Source organism: Copadichromis virginalis, linkage group LG18, assembly GCF_057382275.1.
Source record: "Copadichromis virginalis isolate Kocher_CV1m ecotype Utaka linkage group LG18, C_Virginalis_male_GT1.1, whole genome shotgun sequence".
NCBI classification, from domain to species: domain Eukaryota; kingdom Metazoa; phylum Chordata; class Actinopteri; order Cichliformes; family Cichlidae; genus Copadichromis; species Copadichromis virginalis.
Genome location: NC_140635.1, coordinates 3,308,185 through 3,328,496, shown reverse-complemented (window position 1 = coordinate 3,328,496; position 20,312 = coordinate 3,308,185). Strand labels below are relative to the sequence as shown.

Here is a 20,312-nt window from a genome sequence, read left to right as displayed (position 1 = left end):
TCGTCCCAAACATCGCGTTTCACAAGCTTGTTAATGTAGTTTTAGGCATAAATTAAATTCAGGAATTCGTCTTCTGAGTTGCCTTTGAGTTTGGAGTTTAAATGACCATCACGCACTATTGTGATCTCAGTCAGCAGCATTCCTCACACCGTGTGCAGGAGGACAAAAAGAAGGAGATCCAACAGTTTTTCTGGAAATTTTGCAGACCAAACAAGATTTGAGGCGACGTTTCAGGTTTCAATCGCAGCTAAATGACGGTAAAATACCTTTTTGACCTCAAAACACAAAAATATGTTTGCGACAGACCCAAGATGCAGAAACACATTTACACCTGTCCGATCCAGGACGCGATCAAGTCAGCGCGTCCACATTTAATCGGGTTATTCCCTGATCAGCGTGATGTCACACAGAACTCTGACCTCTGACCCCCACACCTGCAGCAGGTAAGTTACGCCTTTGTCACATTGACTCAGCAGGAATAACATGAAAGGGTCTATGTGGATGTTTTTTAATGTAGTAGATTCTTGACTCAAAGTCGTGTCCCAGCACGACTTTGAGTCAAACAATCAGATTCGTCACATCGGAGTGATTTCAAAACTACAGGAAGTGCTTTAAAACCAAAGACGCCTCTTAAACCAGGAGGACGAGAACAGGACAGAGTTCATGCAGGTGCTGCCTGCTGCCTCTCCACAGCAACGTCTTTGAAGACACGCTGGATATAAAACTGGGAATCTGCACTTCAGGGCTTCAGCAGTGGAGGGAATCATCTCGCCACTCACACCAGAGACCTCAATTCAACTCCCCCCTGGGACAGATTTAGGTTATTGATTGATCCGCTATTAATCATCATTAACAGTAATGGTTTGGTTATGTTTGGGCAATAAAACCAGTTGGTTATGGTTAGAAAATTAAACTAGTTGCTCAGGTTTAGAGAAAGATCCCAGAGACAGTTGATTTACAGTGGTTTTCACGTTTTCTTAGTTGCCACGGTGACACATCCCCTCTGAAGAGTCTGCACATCTGGCTGCAGATGTGAAGCGTACCTCCTGAAAGATATTAACTTCAAATCTGACTGTTATGAAAAAGAAATCTGTGTCCATGTCTTCAAACAAACAGGTGATTTTTTTTGTGTTCTGGTCGTTCTTCAGATCACGGTTAAACAAACGAGCCGCCGCCTCAGAAGCAGCCGTCAGCCGCAGGATGCTGAGTAGGGATGGGTATCGTTTAGGTTTTATCCGATACCGGTGCCAAACCGGTACTTTTGAAATGGTGCCGGTGCTTAAACGGTGCTCGAATCGGTGCTTAAACAATGGAAAACACAAACTGTCCTAAAACTTCTCATGTTTAACTGTTTTCTGTAAAAAGATAACAATGTTAGTCTTCTCTGCAGCTATAGGGGGTTTATGGCATCACTCTTGGCTGGAAGCAGTGCTTAAACAAGGGAAAAACACAAACTTTGTCCAAAAACTTCTCATGTTTAACTGTTTTCCACTTTTTCTTTGGTCATTTTAGCCTTTTAAGCCAGGGTGAAGGGAGTATCTGACATCAAACAAGAGGACAGCCGCATGTAGCTACGATGTTTGCTAGTTCACCTTACATAAATAACCATACTTTTAAAAAAAAGCACCGAAATGTGCGCTGCTTTTCGGTCTGGTTACTACCGTTTATGTCAGAACCGATACCGGTACCCATCCCTAATGCTGAGGCCTCTGTGCACGCTGGGATCTTTTCTCTGGACAGGAATCGGTCACGGACGTGCCCGACTGTCGGCCGTCTTTTCAGCACAGACACCTGCTCAGCAGCACGCACTATGACTCACCTGCTGCCTGGTTTTTGTGTTTTTACATAAATAAAAATATTTCCATCACAAATCAAAATTTTAAAATTAGCAGGGCTCAAGAAAAGTAAAGAAGAGCTCCTTTACTTTTGTCCACATTCACTCTGGTCTCATTTATTCATTTATGCAGTTTTTTTCTGTTTTATTGTGATTTGAATTTTAAAACTGAATTGAATAATCGTGATTATGTGATTGTAAGTTGAGCAGAAAAGTCCAACACTGCACGGGAAACAAAGATGCTGACGGTCACTCGGACCATCACTGAACGAGTCCCCCGCTCACAGCGAGCTCAGAGTTTGGTAACACACTTCAGCACCATCAGCCACCTGCTGGAGCTCCACTTATGTAACTCTTGTGGGTTTAAGTGGTTTCAGAGGTTTGGAATCCACATTTAAACCCATCCACCACACAGAATACCTGCACAGGTGAAACCTCTCTCGCCCTCTCTCTCTCTCTCACTCACACACACACACACACACACACACACACACACACACACACACCAGAGAAACGATCCAGCAGCTGAAGCCTGCTGAGCGCTTACATAACCAGCAGCTACAGTGACATACAAGAGGAAGCTTTTCATTTCCAGCAGCAATATTAAGTTACAGCCTCACCAGCTTCATTAAGGCCTGAAAACTGCTGAAACAAAGTGCGAACGGAGAGCCGAGGAGAGGATCTCTCTCCTCTCTCATCATTCAGATACTCACACGAACGCGTGGTAGAGCAGCGCCCATCCTCTCGGCCTCTCCAGCGCGTCGTAGATCAGGTTCTGGATCTTCCTCTTGCGGATGTTATTCCTCTTGGCCGGCCGGGCGTAGTTCAGGGGGGTCTTGGCCAGCAGCCCAATGCCGATGCCCTGGGAGCTCCGCTTGTAGTCATCCCGGCCCGGAGCCACCAACAGCAGGGCGCCATCCTTGTCCGCTCCTGTGGTGCTTTGGTCCAGTAAGTCCCCGGGCGGAGCGCCGGAGGGCTTCTTCTGCTCGTCCGAGCCGCTAACGACGGTCCTGGACCGGAGCCCCATGGTCAGTGCTGGATGCCCGGTGTGGGCAGCATGCCATGATCCGGGCGCTGGATCCGGAGACACCCCCCTCTCCTCAGCCGCGGGTCATTTAAGGATGTGGTCCCCGGCGCGAAGGGAGGTGCTCAGCAGTGTGACTGGAGAACGGGAGGAAAGGAGGAGTGATGGAGGGAGAGGAGACAGAAACGGAGCGTTACTACAGGAGAGCATCGGCATCTGGTACAGCAGCGCGAGGACAATGTGCGTAAAAACCGCGCATAACATGCACGCGCTGATCACCACGAGAACACACGGAGAGGTGAGGCCGACGCGGAGTGGGATATAAACCCACTAATGCGCAAAAACAGCTCCTTTTCCCGGGAACACAGTCTCCGTGTAACGCAGTCTCCGTGTAACGCGACACGAGGCGAAAACACACCTGATCACACCGGGCGATCCCATCAATCAATAATCTGTAAAATAGAGCAACAATTGCCCACTTCCCAAAGAGCCAGCACTCCCCCATAAACACACACACACACACGGGATAGACAAAGACCTGGCGACACACACACACACACACACACACACACACACACACACACACGGAATCAGAGAGCGCTAACACCACCGAGCCCTACCGGCAGCGCATCCCGGCCATGGCTTCTGTCTCCGGGGCTCCCAGCCTCCATCCACCTGCAGAGGAAGCGGTGCTGAGGCGGAGGAGGAAGAAGAGGGGGAGGAGGAGGAGGATGGAGACGGAGGATGAAGAGCAGAGATGCTGCGCGAAGGAGGTCGATACTGAAACTGAAGCGGAGGAGAAGCAGCAGAGAGGAAGATGAGAGAGAGGGAGAGAGAGGGAGGCTTTCAGCAGCAGCAACGCAAACGCCCCGAGCGCGCGCACTCACACATCCAGGCATGCATACGTGCACGCGCTCAAGAAAGCGTCCACCTTCGCGTATTCAGGAGGAAAACGCGCTCTGCTTGTAAAGACAGGTAGATGCAGGCAGACGCGCGCACGACAATCCGCTCAGTCATGTAGAAGTGCACGCGCCTGTGTGCACATGCATGTGCAGGGAAACGGGCTCTTTATTTCAGAGGCAAAACAGAAAAACAGAGTTACATAAAGACGAAGCTTCCGCTCCTTAAAGGGTTAAAAAACAACGGACACACGGAGCGGACTTCAGATTCTTTAGAAACATCATTTAAAGCGCAAATCTCACCACTGACCTTTGCTTGATGGGTTTACGTTTTCTAAAAGTTGGACTTTTTGTAAAATTTCAATAAAATCAGAATGAAGTGTCTTTAAATTTTCCTGTATGGCTGCGATAGCATGTCAGCTGTTGTTTTCTGCGTTTCAGTGCAGAGGCCAGGAGGGGTCAGAGGCTCTGCCTGCCAATATTTGTTGTTTGAAAGTCAAAAAGCTCAGATAAAAGAAAGAAAGGACGCAGAAAACAAGCAGAGAGAAGCAACAAACCCCACAAAACCGAGTCCATAGAAAACAAAAATCCGCAAGGAGACAAAAATAACTACAAAAAAAGATTCAAATTAACCACCGAAGCAAAAAACACAGCAAATCAGTTTAAACCTTGAAAACTAAAAAGTCTTCAAAGTGAAGCAAAAACAACCTGCTGATGCCAAATAACCACAAAGACCTAAAACAATCTCACAGAGACGCTAAAAGCCACAAGCTGATGAACTAATGCAGAAAGAGCACAGAGGGAGGTAAGACCGATCAAATTCGCCCCTTTTCCATCAAAGCGATCCCACTGAGAAAACACTCAGTGGTTTTAAGACAAATGTAAACAAGAACCACTGGGAAACATTATGCGTACAACAAAAATGTCAACAATGGAAGAACAGAACATAAAAAAGTGAGACAGCCGGTGTTTTATTATCCAGCTCTTACATTTCAGGTGATCTTTGATTTGTTAGTTTGCTGTTCTTAGACATTGTTGTGTTTCCATTCTGTTCCTCTGTGTTAGGTAGGCTGTCTTATTTCCTGTGTTATTTTGGCAGCCTGCGTTGTGTTTATCTTAATAACGTTCAGCTGTGTTTAGGTCCCGCCCACTTCCTCTTCCCTCATTATCTCTCATCTCCGTCTTCCTTCTTTTCTCCTGTTGTGATGTTGAGTTTCTAGTGATGTGCACAACTACTCGACTAGAAACTAATCATCCTTTTGTCCCTGGTCAGTACCTGATGTATTAGTCATGCAATCAAATTAATATTTAAACTGATGCCCAAATGCCAAAGTTGTTGTGTCCTAAATGCTATGTAACCATCTGCCACCAGATGGAGCTGCAGCTCTGACATTGCTGTAGAAACATGTAGGGAGCATCTTTTTGTTAAACCTGTCACTGCTCTGTATTTTAAAAGGCAAAAGAGCAAGATTAAATGTAAGTGGCAGAAATTAGCTTCCTGTGAAGGGTGGATGGGCTCCTCAGAGTGAGGAGTCCAGCTCCTCGGAAGGGCTCAGACTGCAGCCACTACTGCTCCACATTGAAAGGAGGCAGTGGAGGTGGTGGCCTGCTGGATGAGGTGTCCCAGGCAAGTGAAATGCTTGGAGTTGTTGTTTTATCATTTTATTAAAATAGTTGTTATGAACTGTAGAACAGTGTGTATTATTTGTAATGTACAACAATGCGCTACACAAAGATTTTTCAATGTTAATTTGCCGTATTTTAAAAATATGTGAACATCTATTGTAGTGTTGATATTTTCATATTTAACATCATTTTTATTTAAGTGTTTTTCTTCTCCACTATCTGTTTGGAGTTTAACGCTCATCGTTCACAATGCACGATGCCGTGCAGCTACGCAGCGTGATTCGTTACCGAAGAACGTAATAAGTCACCAGGAACACTTCCTGTTTTATTTTGAAATCTGTTTTACCTTCTGATTTGTTCCTGTTCCACCTGTCTCAGTTCACACACTCGCTCTCAGTGTAGTTGTTTAGCGTTGGAGCCGCCGCTCCTGTTCTTCTTCTGTGTTCTCGGCTTGTGTTGGACTTTCTTGGTTTGACTAAGTTTCTGCCTTCGCTGGCTGCCCAGGTGTGGATGACTCCTGCCTTCTGGATTTTCCTCTGCTTCCATCTCTCCTGATTTGGATCCCTCTCCTTGACCGTTACACTTCTCACCTTAAATGCCCTAACCTCCTGTTAGTAAAGCTTCCTGATGATTGATTCTCAAACCTTTTGAAATGTGTGCTGGATCTTAAACAGAGAACCAGCAATGTGTGGGAGGAGACGCTATTGACCACAGAGTGTTCACAAGGCCGCACGGCGGCAGATTCTATCATAATAAAACACCTTTCTGTGAGTCTGCGATATGTTACGGCACCATTTGCTGCTTTACAGCATCTGCCATTGTAATTTGAAGCATGAAGTCAGCAGCTGCAGAGAGTTTGTAGCAGCAGCTTCCTGAGAGCATCGCCTTCAGCCCCCACAACCAGCTGCTTCTTCTGCACACATAGAAGTTTCTCTTCTGTTTTTAAACCAGGCGCCATCCAGGGAAGTCGTGTCAGGTCAGGTTATTCATAAGCACATATAAAAACAGCACAAGTGCGGCACAGCTGAATGGAATAAAACAGAGCAGCTGTGTCTTTACGCGAGGTTTAAAGATGTTGGTGACGTCCTAATTTGAAGGAGCAGACAGTTCCAGAGTTTAAGTGAAGCTACAGCAGAGCCTGATTCCAAAATAAAAGCTTTAGCAATAAGCAAAAGTGGATGAAACAAAGGTAGGGACTAGTTTCTCACAGTGAGCAGACGAGTGAACATTTTTAATCTTCACAAGGCTTCCTGTCCTAAATCCTTAACTAACCAGAACGCATGAGCAGAGTGCTCTTGTTTTATGAGCTTAGTCACCTTCCTGTGTGAGAACGCGTATCGTTTGTTTATTTGTCTTTTTCATTTACCAGCCGAGTGCTACTTTCACTTTACATTTAATTCAGTGAACTTTAATTGAGTGAAGACAGAAAATACTCTCCACAGTGCGGGGCAGCACATCGTAACACTGTGAGCTCATTTTATCACAAAGGTCGATTTAGAAAGATTTTCAGGTGTTCAGGAGGCTTCAGGTGTTTGAAGGAACGCGTGAACGTCCATATGTGTCATCGGCTCTGCAGCTCAGCCGCCGCCGTCTCCCGCTGTCTACTCTGAGATTCTCTGCACATTACCGACACCGTGAATCTGCTGACTCCTCTCAGATTTTTACATTTCTTTGCAGAAAAGCTGAGAAGTTCCTCTGAAAGCAGAAGCAGGCGTCAGTGTTGAATATTAATGATTCTGGTCCCACATGGATCCACTTCTAAAATATATAAAGTTGCAGGTTTGGCCTGAGGACATAATAAGTGAGAAGAGGTGATAACAAGAGGACACTTTGATACCTCAGACGTCACTTTGTTGTTCAAGTCAACATGTACATGTGTGAAGGCACCACTAATCCAGGAGCCACGTTTACTTTCACAGACTCACACTAACACTGTTACCATTAACTACATGCAAAACTACAAAACGAGGACTGAGGTTTATTTAAACGCTGATGAGCACGGCCTGGACTGCACAAGAAAGGATGGAAAGAAACACAAAACTGCATAAGGTGGAAGCAGGAAGACTGGATGAAGTGATGAAGACAAGGACGAGTGAATTTACAGATGGCTGAAAACAACTTTCAGCCATACATTTCAGGTTATCCCAGAATTTTGATGTCCAGCTGAAAATTCTGAGAAAATAACTTGAAGTTGAAAAAGTCATTAGAGATGTCAAGTTCTCTGAGATTAAAACTTGGCTACGCCTGGCAAATATTATTTTATTCATTTATTTATTGTCAGTGGTGGAAACGCAAAACAGACAATCCAGCAATGAAAGGACTGCATCTGGGATAAAGAGCTACTCCTAACCTTCAAAGTAAAAACAGGAGAAACTAAAATACAACACTGACACAAGAAAACTAACAAGAAACAAAAAAACATCTTTGTGGCCTGGGAAAACCAGGGGTGTCAAACATGAGGCCCGGGAGCCAGAATCAGCCCGGCAAAGCATCCAATCAGGATGGACAGTGTTAGGAAATTTGAAGGAGGGCAGAAATTTTGGACTTTTAACTGCAATTTCCTACATTTTTACAACTTTTCCTACAGACACAGACCTCGTCCTCATACTATTTTAAATAACAACTACGCGATTAAACAATTTGTTTTTCTACCTGCTGTTTTGACAGTATAAAGGACATCTTCTCTGAATGAACAAAACTTTTCTGTCATTTCTTAAATTTGAGGCCCAGAGAGTCGTGCTGAGAGATTTCTCTCATTTACTGCAGCAGTACACTAACGCAGACACACGACCGAGGCCTGGATCCTGGAAATATCTGCAGTGGAAATGTGGATGTGCAGGGAAGAACAATGAGACAAAGTCAGAGCCGCTCTTTCCAGGAAGGAGTCCTGTGTTTGACCACACAAAGGCTAACAGGATTTACCCAGAAGAACAGAGCAATCTTAAAATAGATTGATTGCACGTCTTGGTGGCCTTTAGTATTTCTGCTTAATTGGTAACGGTCGTCGGATTTGACTAATTATCTGTATGAAAAACGGCCGAACGAGTCTCTAATTGAAAAAGCAATAATTTGACTCCAGCTGTCTGCTGCTGTACAGGACGGTCCGCTGCTTCCCAGCTCCGGGTGGACAGATGGGAATCAGACCATAAAGCTTAGAAGAAAATGGATTTTCCTGATGGTCTTTCCTTTTTTTAGCTTTCAACTCCATTAAATCCTCCAGTGAAGTGAGTTACAGCCTCTTTGCCCTAATCTTCTTCAGGAAACTGCGAGGCCTTTTCAGAAGCCTCTCCTGCCTGCGGGATTCAAACCTGTGACCTCCTGGTCACAGCCAGGTATTTAGGCAGGAGCAGATTGACGACGCTTGGCTGAACATTTCAAAGCTCCCTGCAAGTGTCAGTTTGTGGGTGTGAGGTGTCTGGTGATGGACGAAGGCTCCGATCAATACTTGTGTCCGTGAATGGAAGAAGATTTGTCATCCATGTAATTTTACAGGCTCAGAATAGCACGCCGTCCCCGAGCAGAGACCATCCGTCCTGCAGGCAGCTGACAGCTGGAGTTATGTGATGATGCAGCAGCATGGTGGGAACCTGAAGTGCCCTGCAGCATGAATGTTTGGACACATCGTTTAAAGTAAAATAAAACGCAGATATGTCGCTTTAAACATGGCCACACACAGACTGTATGTAGAAGATGGACATAGCTGCAGTGATGTCACAGTTTAATTTCTGTGGTCCAGATGTGAGCGTTGTGGCTGTTGCTACATCAGATTGTTGGAATTAGATTAGAAATTCAGATTTTTCTGCACTCATGTGAAAAAGCCTTCTTCCTGTTCCCGCATTTCACAATAAAAGTCCCCAACAAATAAACTCCACACCTGCTGCAGTTAAAGAAACAATTTGCAGATCCTGCAGATTTCAGGATTTAAAATAAAAATATTTTCTGTAGTGTTACACATTATGTAGAGGAGGACTTCATAATGTTTAATAGATGTAATAATAAAAACTGTTACTGTAAAAGTCACTTTAGATATTTCTATCAGCGTGTACTGCATTGGTTGAAAGTCTGAGATGAATGCTTCTGATTATCTGAGACAAGTTTAATAAAAACTCTGACATCTTCCTCTTCTCCTCCTGCACTGAAACTCCATCTTCATCATCCTTTGTCCAGCAGCCTCTGCTCTCCCTCCTCTGCACATGTCCAAACATATCAGCCTCACCTCTCCACCTGAGCTGTCCCTCTGATGCGACTGAGCACCTTCAGCTCTGCCTCTTCTTGTCATTGATGTTTTCTTGCTGTGAGTTTTCACTCTTCTTATCAAATACAGGAAATAGTGAAAGATAAAGCATGTCCAAACCTGTACCAACCATCAGTACTGTACATTTCAACATTTAAACACACTCAGAGACGGAATCAAGAGTTACTGCTCCGCAAGAAATAAACTTCAAGCTGAAAGCAAACATGTATCATGTGTGTGACACATATGCGATGCTGAGGTGAACATAATGCACGGATCTCAGGCAGCAGTAATTTTACTGTCACCGTTTCACGTCAGTCAGCGAAGTTTCTAAGAAAAGTATCTTAACAGCAGACAAATGTCATATTTTCAGATCCTTTGATATCCAGTAGAGACACGTCACCATAGAAACCAGGAAAACTGTCTTCTCCAGCCTCCAAATGTGGACTTTTGTTGTGCTTTAGAAGCAGAAAATCTCAGTTTGTGTCCACAAACCTGAATCTGAACACACAAGATGAGGCCGCACAATTTTAATGCATGACAGGAAGTCGGCAGTCAGTGGTGACACACTGACCATATCTGGACGGGTGGGCGGAGTTATCAGCTAACACTAGCTTGGGCATAAAGAGTACAGTTGGCACAGACAGACACCTGCTAATGAATCGCGAACAGACTAAAATAAAAGTTTAACTGTGGAAACTGAAGCTCAGACTTTGGCAGCCGTGTTTAATCAGGGTTTCTGAACAGTAACACTGTAATGAGTCACAGCCAGGTGAATATCTGCCTGTTTACAGTCAAAATTATCCTCTGTAACGTTGAGCTGAAGCCAGAAACACGCTGAGGCTGTTGCTGTTTCCAGATGAGCAGCTTGCATTTCACGATAAACCTGATATGAAACGTCCTCGTGCGGCTCCACGTCTCCGCCGTCCTCCGGGGTCTTGGACTCATCACCTGTCAGGTGCAGCAGACGATTTTTCTGTTTTATTCTGCACCCTCCCCTCAGCTTTCATGTCTGAGAGCTGCAGGCACTGAGGTGGAGCCGACCAGTGTTCGGGCCCACAGAGACCTCCAGAATGGACCTGTTCTTTCCTCCCCCGTCCTCCATGAAAACACCTCTTACAGCGATGGAGCAGCGATGGATGAAAACTGAAAAGCCACGTCACCGTTTCAAACTGCTCGTTGGTTCATGCCAGACCTGAAGGCTTTTTATCAACAGAGGAAGTCAGGTCAATCCCACTCTTCTTGAGACTTCTGTCATAAATAAGGAAAACTGTATGTATGTTCACAGTCTGTGTCTGTGGAGCGGTGACAAATTAAAGGAAAAACCTTGAATGGGTGACCTGTGCAGTGAGAGGGTTTTTTGCTGGCAGGGCGTCCTGAGTGATGGCCTCTGTCCTCACTGATGAAGTATTTCCACCCTGATGGAGCGGTCCCCCTCCACAGGACGCGAGGGCTCACTGACTGGTGTGATGAAGATGATGTGGATCATATGCTTGGGCCTTCGCAGACCTCGGGCCACCCACAGCGACTCTGAGCAAGGCGTTTGTCAGAAATCCAGCCGCTGAATAATTAAAGGTGTTACAGGCTGCTGTGTCATATCTGCATGATGTGGCAGACTCTTCAGCTGCACAGACAAAGAGAGGAGGGGGCGGTCGGGAAACTGAGCAGAGTCACTTTATTTAGCTTTATGTGGACAATGATGACTGTTGTTGTTTTAAATTACGGCGCTGAGATGAGATACAAAGACCAAAAAACGTTTATTTCTGCTGTAAAGTTGGACAATTTAACTCTGAGGGTCTGACTCACTGCCTCAAGTGGAGATCACAGGAACTGCAGTTTGGAGGTTAATACACATATTGGGAAAATCTGTGCTAGATAAAAATGACTGTCAGCTGCCAGCAGATTTATCTTTGGTATAAATTTATTTAGGTTATTTTCAGAAGAACTGGGATTGTTAGTAACTTCATCATCTCTGCGGTGTAGGACCAGCGGCTCAGGCTGGTGCTGTAAAGTTGTGGAGATATTTTCTTGGCCTTCTTAGAAGCAGCTGAGCATCGTTTAAAAGCTGACCATCTCCATCTCTTTATGACCACAATGCGCTCATCTCATTGTGGACATGCTCCTGATCCAGGCCTGTGCTTCACCGACAGGGTGGGGTTGGGTGTCCTCGGCCAACAGCTTCAGTCGGCGGCACTGATGTTGAGCGTTCACTGATGTCTGTGAACACCGGCTTCAGAGTGCCACGCCCACCTTTAATAAACCAATCAGCTGTAACTAAAAGCTGCCGTTTGGCTTTCTAAGAGATAAAAATAAGACTGAGAAATGGACAGACACTTTAAACGTGTCTCACAGAATAAATTTTCTGTTTCTACTTTGATGTCTCACTTCATTTTGCTGCTGATAAAGTTTCCACGAACTCTGTGACCCAGTTTGGTTCGGGGATGGGATGAGCGGGCTCCCACCAGCAGACAATCATCCTTTTAAGCGCTGCTGTATCCGTGAGGGATATGCTGTAGACTTTTCATTAGCACATAAATTAAATGTCACTAAGTAATAAAACCGACTGACGCGCCTCCTTCCACGAGAGGTGATGGTGCTCTGGTGTGCGTTAACCTCCGTGATGCGAACACGTGAGGCCGCCGTGTGATTCAGTGCTCGCTCAGTTGAGGTCGTCGTGAATCAAACCGCCGTGAAAAACGACTTTGTCTGTCAGCTCCGAGCTTCAGTCACGGTCCAGGAGATTCACGACTCAGCATAAATGATAAATACAACAAATCACCACGTGGCTTCTGAGTGTGGAGGACACATATAGAGGCATAACGCAGCTCCTCCACCCAGAGGAGTCCATCAGACGAAGGCTCCACCTGGAGCTGCTCCTGAGATTATTTTGGATCCATCAAAGCAGCTCACTCTCTGCCTTAAAGAAGCTCAGTTAGCTCCTCCTCCTTCAAGGAAGCTGTCTTCTGATTGGCTGCCCCCCACAAACAGAAGGTAAGAACAGCACAGAGCTTAGAGAGTTTGTCTCAATACAAAATGTAACCTCAATAATTGAAATTTGGACCATGTTTGATGTGAGCATCCACCACTGGAACAGCACACGTATGACTGGAAATAAAGAAAAGTGGAGAACATTTCCCGTGAGGAGAGTTTCATAAGATTCCTTCTTTGACGTTCACGGGATAATAAAGAGCTTCCCACAGGCTGCAGAGCGAGCATCACCGCTCTGCATCAGCCCTTCGCTGCAGCGCAGAGATGGCGAGAGGGAGGAAACCAGTAAATTATTCATCCCAGAGAGGAAAGAAGGCGAAGAGGGAGGGAACCCAAAGAAGGAAAGGCCAATGTCTTCTCAGACCAGTGCCACATAAAACCAAACATTTTCCTGCCCAGCAGGGATCCAGTCTCCTCGCTGGGTCCCTGGGCTCTGCGTGCAGCCGCACGGCGAGGACGTAACCCCGCAGAGTGACTGGATGGAGTAATTAAGCTGAGATGCAACCACCTCCAGGGTGTTCCTCCACTGTGGTCCTCTCACGCTTCAAGGTTTGATGTGTTGCATGTTCAGAGATGCTCTTCAGCATGGATGTAACATCTAAATATTTGAGTTAGAGTTTCATCTCAGTGAGACTTTACCTGGATAAATAAAGGATACCAACAGGCTTGGGGTGATTGCTGCTCACTGGGTGTATCCCCCTTCTTTCGGGGGGCTGTTCTGTTTAAACCTTAGAGATGGTTGTGGGAACCTCCCAGTGAGAGCTTCAGCAGGTCGTCTTGACCATGCCCTTATACCCAAACGCACAGCCATGTGACCGGCTGAGTATATATTTGTGTTAGCGAGCAGTTGGACACATATACCAAAAAAGTGGAGAGTGTATATGTGGTATAAACACACCTGACATCTGCCATATAAGGTGGATCTGTGGCACGCCGAGTCAAGCTGCAGGTGTGAGCCACATTTGTGCCAGAATATCTGAGTTTTCTGGCTGTAAACTCTTCTCACTGTATTGTATTTGTTATTTACGGCCTGTGAAAGGAGAAACATGATAACATCACCAACGAAGCACTGAGTGGACTCGGCAGCAGAGAGTTCAGAGAGGCTGAAATGCTTAAACCTGACATGTAGCACTTATAAAATACAGCAAAAAGAAGAAAACCTGAGGAGACGAATAAAAACAACTGGAGGCTTTTCTTCCCGCTCAGAGACGAGTGTGATCGGAAGTCTGATGGCTCGGACTGAAAGGAAACGGCGAGCGTTACGAGTCAGTACCGTCTGACCTGGGTCAAAGCGATGAGGCGGTGCTGCTTTCACAAAATGAGTGGGACCGTCCGCTGTCATGGCAACAGACAAAAATCGATGGAGCTCGGACAGATAAGAAACGGGTTCTTGTGTCTCTGAATTTAATCAGACGGCAAGAAAATCTGGTTCATTCTGGTTCTGATCTGATTGAGTGTTTAAACAGGAGGGAGGTTCACGCAGGCAAAGGAGGTGAAAGCTAAAAACAACTCTCTTCTTAAACAGATTCACTCCACAGGTCAATACTAAAGGTAGACTGACTATAATCTGCAGCTCTGACATCTGCAGTGCTAAAAGCCATCTGCTCAGTAAAAAAACAATTACTTCTGTCACAAACAATCCAGCGCTGCACGAGCTCATAATTCAGATTGTACGACTAAAAAACAACAAACAGGCCCACAGCCTGCCCCACAGCCCGCCCCGCTTCATGCGCCGAACAACGTGAACCAATGTGACCGACTCAGTGGTGTAACTTAGTACATTTACTTTATTATAACAGTACAGCTTTAATGTACTTTAATTATTGAGGTTATTAAGAGGAAGAATTATTAAGAAGAAGAGCTCAGTGCATCATGGGAAGTCCTCCAGCAGCCTGAGCCTGTAGCAGCATAACCACAGAGATGCTTCAGGGTCACCTGATCCAGCCCGAACTAGCAAAAAGGAAAGTTTGAAGCCTAATCTTAAAAGTAGAGATAGTGTCTGTCTCCTGAATCCAAACTGGAAGCTGGTTCCACAGAAGAGGGGTGAAAACTGAAGGCTCTGCCTCCCATTCTACTTTTAAATACAACAAATAAACCTGCAGTGTGAGAGCGAAGAGCTCTGATGGGGTCATATGGTGCTACGAGGTCTTTAGGATAAGATGGGGCCTGATTATTTGGCATTTTGTCTTTCCAGCATTTTTACAGTAGTCTATCAGGCTATTGATCTATCTCCATCTATTTCTCACTTTGATGACAACAACCTCATGAAAATCCTTAACCTGCACTCTTTCTAATGGCCAGCAGGGGGCGACTCTTCTGGCTGGAAAATGAAGGGCAAGCATTAAAAATAAAATGACCTGATTTCTCCCGTGATTTATGACCTCTGTGAACTCTCTCCACATGAGTTTATGATGCCATTCGTTAGTTTCAGATTTCATTTAAATCATTTCCAGGTTCATTTACAAATTCTGCTCCAAATGAGAGTAAAATAGACAAAAAGACTGTGATTTCTGGCGTGTCTAGAGTGTTATTGACAAGCTGTTAGTGAACGAGTGTGCAGTGTCCTCTCTCACTGCAGGGAAGTCAAAGCGGACAGGAACACCTTTACCTGCAGTGATGACGGATAACAGCCTGAACACGCTCACCTGGTTTAGGCTCAGGCAGCAGCAGCAATGATACAGACAGAGGAACAGAGTAAGGAAAGAAGCTGACCGCTGCCTCAGACCTCCATCATGGAGGAAGCATCCACCAATCGAACACCAGTTAACCACAACACACCTGAGTCAGGAGAGGCAGAAACACTGAAACGCTTCAGCCGTGATAACGACGAGGAGCTAAACGAGCTGTTAAATGGGACTAATGGAGCATTTGCCACTGACGCACGAAACTCTCGCAGCAACCTGAACCTCGAGGGCGTATTTCAGAGGTCGGCGGTGGTGTTGGTTTGTTTCATCACACAGGAAAAAAACAGTGAGCACAAACAGAAAACGTCTTATCTGCACAGCCACACGACAGAGAGGGAAGCTCATTTATCAATAATTAATGAAGCGAAGCAGACGCGAGTGCAGCACAGACCGCAGATCTGGGTCGAAGGAAAATAATGTGGAAACTTTCCAAGCTGTCGTGTTTCAATGTTTAAACAGCGGCGTGAAACATTTCATTGCAGGATGATGATTGGCTGGAGGGAAACCCAGTAAACATATTCATGTTTTCACTTCAGGAAGAAACGATGATATAAAAATGTTAAAGTGTTCTGTGAACTGGCTGTTTAGTTACTTGTTTTAATAAGAAATCCATTATATCGTTACCTAAACATAAAAACCTTTCAGTTTGAACTGAAATAAAAGCAAAACCTATGATTAAGTGTGGTGACTGTGGTCCAGGAGGCTCATTAAAGGCGCCTGCTCGCTGCAGTTTACATGTGTTTGAACAACAATAAGTCCTTATATTAAAAACTCAAATCGAAGATGGCATCACAGAGGCTTTTCCTCCTGCAGCCGCACCACAAACATCCAAATCTCCCAGATGGCTCGAGCCACGGCGTCCAAATATAGAAGGCTGGATGATAAAAGACGAGCGAGGCTGTCGGGAGGAAAAATGGTCCAACGCCAAAATGAGTTCTCAAGGCGCTGCGGCTGTAATGGCGCTCAGAGCCAGGAGGAGGAGTCGTCGTTACCTCCGAGCTTTTTGGGGTGACAACTCAGAGGAAAGCAGAGACCCAGGAGACTTCAAGGAGAGATGAACAAGCTTCAGAATATGCTTGGACCGGCGTCCTCCGGGCACAAAGCAGAGGCTCTCTGATCAAAGCCGGGCGCAGAGAGTGAGCGAGCTTCTGAGCTTTGAGGAGGAGCATCACAAAAAAAGAGAAAACACAGCAGGGCAACGCACAACGGCAGCCAAGACGGCAACCAGGCCACAGGCAGAACTCAGACGATTGATTTTCAGGCTGAAATCTACACGAGGGTTTGAGGGAGACCAGCAGCAGCGTCTCTCTGTTCATCCCTCCTAACAGGGCTGGCTTTTAACAAATGCATCATTTCAAAGGAGACACAGAATTAGACAACGATGTTTATAGTGAGGAAGTGTGATGTTGCGTTGCTTCAGTAAAGCTGTGCCAGCGTTTCAGCTCTCGGCCTCGCCCTGCTGCAGTAACGAGCAGAGAGTCTTCCCCCGATCGGCCATGTCGTCTTTACAGCTGCTTTAAAAAGGGCAGAAAATGTGTTTGAGTGGAAGCTGCCTCTTCACAGCTTTAATTACATTTACTTTTTGTGTACCAACAATAAAACTGTCCAGTTGAATTCATGTCCAGGTGTCTCATTAATATGTGTTTAAGGCTGGTGGTAAGGACATTTATTAAATGCTGAGACATCAGGTTTGCAGACTGAACCATACACATCAGGAAATCTGCAGTGGTTCATTTGCACACATCTGCAGGTCAGAGGAAATCTAAAGGTCCGTTTAAAGGAAATATACCGTCTCTTTGTTCCAGTCATACAGTCTGAGTGTTATATAAGCTCATCCTTGTACTCTTATATGAGTGGGGGGACATCAGGGTCGTCCACGAACCCTTCAGAGAAGTGATCCTCGGCGGCTGGTGGATCCGGTCTGGATGTTTCCATCGGCCCTTCTTTGGCGATCTGGCGTGGCACGATGTTGGCGAGGTCGACGGCTGTGCGCTTGCTCGGGTCGACTTCGAGCCTCTCGGGAACGTTATTTTTCCTGTCGAGATAAAGGAGAATTATGAAGGTCTTAAATAAGTAAAAGAGCTTCGTGAAAGACACAGGTGTAGAGAAAGAGAGCGCCTTGGCCTCCTCCACTCCTCCTTCATTAATACATTAAATAAACAACAGCCTGCCTCTACAAACATTTATCAAAGGATGGTCAATGAATTTAACTGTGTTGCTCAGCTGTTGAAATGCTCTCTTCACTGCTGGATCAGCTGTGAGAACTGTTATTATAATGAATCCCTGCAGAGCTCCAAACCTCCTCCGGCATTAACATCAGCACAAAGACGGCACACCAGGAGCTTCACGGGATGTTTCTGAGGCCCAGCAGCTCCTGAAGGTGTAATGTGGAGGTGACCCAGACATTTGATCCATGCAGTGTGTGAGTGTAGAAATGTTCACGCACAGTTACACAAACTGACGTGCCCTGTTTCTCTGTGTCAGGAAACACGTTTTCCTCTCGTACAGAGATAAGGTGGTGACGCTTTAATTAAAAAAACGAAGTAATTAATAAAAAGGGCGAAGCTCAGACTGTAATAACAGAGCTGCTGGTGGATGAAAAGGATTTACTCAAACATTAGGATTCTCCAGCAATATCCACGGGAGTCTTACAGGAAGTCAGTGTAAGTCTGGAGTCATTATAGTGAATATCGGAAAATCCTGAACATGGTTTTAAGATGCTCAACGTTTGGATTTAGATTTAAATCTTAGTGAAAATGGACGCAGGAAGGAGAGCAAAATGTAGAGTTTATGAAACGTACAAAAAGAAAATGATTTCCTCAAAGAATCAGTTCAACCTTCAAGCTGTTTGAAAGCATCGGCCTGGTTCACCTGAGCAGTCACTGCTGTTCCCACGCTGGTAGTTTTAATCTGCGTGGCAGCTGACCGGCAGGTAAACCCACCAAAAAGCAAGAAAATAAGAACGATAACAGAAAAAACTCCTGACTGTACCAAGAAACGAAGCACCAGCCGCTATCAGGATTAAAGTGAGGGTGATGCGTATGTGCAGTTGGGACAGACCACCATCATCCCTGACGATCGAGCACGTAGCAGTTCATCACCTTCACGTGTCTGCTAAAGAAACTGTAAAAGTCCTCCTACCTCCTCCGGTTCTGACCTCTGGGTTCTCTGTGAATAACTTCTCTCTTTCTCAGGATAGTTTTCCTCACTGTGAGGAGAAATTCACAGAAAATATCTGAGTTCTCAGAATCAGCAGCAGCAGCTCCCAGTTCTGAGAAGCTTTATGAGAACAGGAGAATAAATCAGCCATCGTTGGTGCTGATGCTGCGCAGAAACACTCAGGTTCCCAGATTTAATGTAAAACATCAATATGAGCGCTCGCACGGATGTGATCGATGGTGCAAAGTGCACGTGACGCTCAGTTAATAAACCTTTTTTCACCTATTTTATTGGTTCAACTTTACTGGAGTTGGTTACAATCAGTCACCAGTTTACTGTAATATTTGGAATTATGTTCATTGTGTATCAGAAATATTCTGTGGAAACAAACTGACTTCATGTGTTCATTATTTACTGTTGTGTTCAGTGTTGTTACTCAAGCATCCATAAATTCATCTCCGGGGGTCAATTTTCCACATTATCTGTTACCATCAAACCGAAATGATCCAGCTCCTCCTCTGAACTCATCTCCTCCATCTTACAACAATCAAGTCCATTAACCCATCAGATCAGTTTATAGGACGCCGGCTTCACGGTCAGATGTGCTGTGAGCAGCAAACCGTCTCCGGGGGTTTCTCTGATTGTGTTTGTCGAATTAACCGCAATGTAACACGTCACCGTGGGGACACAGACACACAATGACACTCAACAACTGGGTTAATCTGACATACCAGTTGATGCTAAATTGTTCCACTCGTGTGTGCACAAATTGATTTTTTTCTCCCTTTCACAATAAAAGTCCTAGCCATGGCTGCTGTGCTGCTGGAGTGCACAGAGGAATCACCCTGCTTAAATGTGAAGTAGAAGACATTGTGCCTTTTCTCCTCCCATCCTCCTCGATCAGTCACAGCAGATGGCCACCCCTCCCCAACCTGCCACTGGTTTCTTCCTGTTAAAAAGGGGGTTCTTCCTTCCCACTGTTGCCAGGTGCTTGCTCGTAGGGGATTGTCTGATTTTGGGGGTTTTACTGTATTACTGTTCGGTCCTTACCTTACAACAGAAAGTGCCTCCAGTCAACTGTTGCTGTTATTTGGTGCTATATGGATGAAATAAAATTGAATTGCATTATTTGTGAGACTGTTGCAAAGCAAAAGTCCTTCTTTATGTTGCTGTCTGAAGAATTCTGTTTTTCATAACTAGTTCTGTTCTGTATTTTGTAGCACACAGACAACCATTCGCTCTCACATTCACGCCTATGGGCAAGTCAGAGTTTCCAGTTAACCGATCCACACTAACTGCATGTCTTTGGACTGTGGGAGGAAGCTGGAGAACCCACGTATACACGGGGAGAACGTTCAAACTCCACACAGAAAGAGCCCGGCCTGATGGTGGAATTGAACTCAGGGCTTTCTGGCTGTGAGGCAGCAGTGCTAACCACCGTGCTATAATACCTACAAATAAATGTTAAACTGAAAGGAGAAAGATTAAAAGACACAATCTCAATGTCTTAAAGAAAAATACCACAAACTGACCCAAATTCTGGTCTCCTCTTGATCCAGTCCACAGTGTGGAGCGTATGCTCTTCCAATAATTAGGCTTCCTTTTAGTAAAATTTTCCAGGAAGAGCGTTGCTACTATAATTTAATCTTCTGCACAGCAGCTGACAATAAACATCAGAAGGACGCAGGAGGAGGACGAGGAGCCCCTTCATTACTCTCTGCATTCTCCCGCCTGTTTATTAAGAGGGGAATAAAGCTGCCAGAGGACTGTAGAGAAAACACACCGCGTCAGGAAAACCTCGGACAGAGAAAGCAAGCGTGTCGAATTTCAGAAATGAACGTTTAGTACATTTGATATTGTGGTC

The 20,312-nt window shown here is 45.3% G+C and overlaps 2 protein-coding genes across 10 annotated transcripts in view; both read right to left on the bottom strand.

The window, feature by feature from the left end:
* Positions 1–2,939, bottom strand: part of kcnq3 (potassium voltage-gated channel, KQT-like subfamily, member 3) — a 104,072-nt gene extending 101,133 nt beyond the window's left edge. The window contains exon 1 of the mRNA XM_085440102.1: positions 2,548–2,939. Within this exon, the coding sequence (XP_085296228.1) occupies positions 2,548–2,861 (314 nt within the window). The 5' untranslated portion in view covers positions 2,862–2,939. The remainder of the gene's footprint in view (positions 1–2,547) is intronic.
* dnaaf11 (dynein axonemal assembly factor 11) overlaps positions 2,886–20,312 on the bottom strand; it is a 45,428-nt gene continuing 28,001 nt past the window's right edge. For 4 of the 9 annotated variants that reach the window (XM_085440118.1, XM_085440111.1, XM_085440119.1 and 1 more), the window contains 2 exons: positions 17,172–17,324; positions 11,356–16,803 (listed from right to left, as the gene is read on the bottom strand). In XM_085440118.1, coding sequence (XP_085296244.1) covers positions 16,728–16,803; positions 17,172–17,324 — 229 coding nt within the window. In that variant the 3' untranslated portion in view covers positions 11,356–16,727. Of the gene's footprint in view, positions 2,996–7,029; positions 7,079–7,635; positions 11,242–11,355; positions 16,804–16,940; positions 17,325–20,312 lie in introns of those variants that run through there. The other 5 variants (XM_085440114.1, XM_085440116.1, XM_085440117.1 and 2 more) reach the window with 5 other exon arrangements.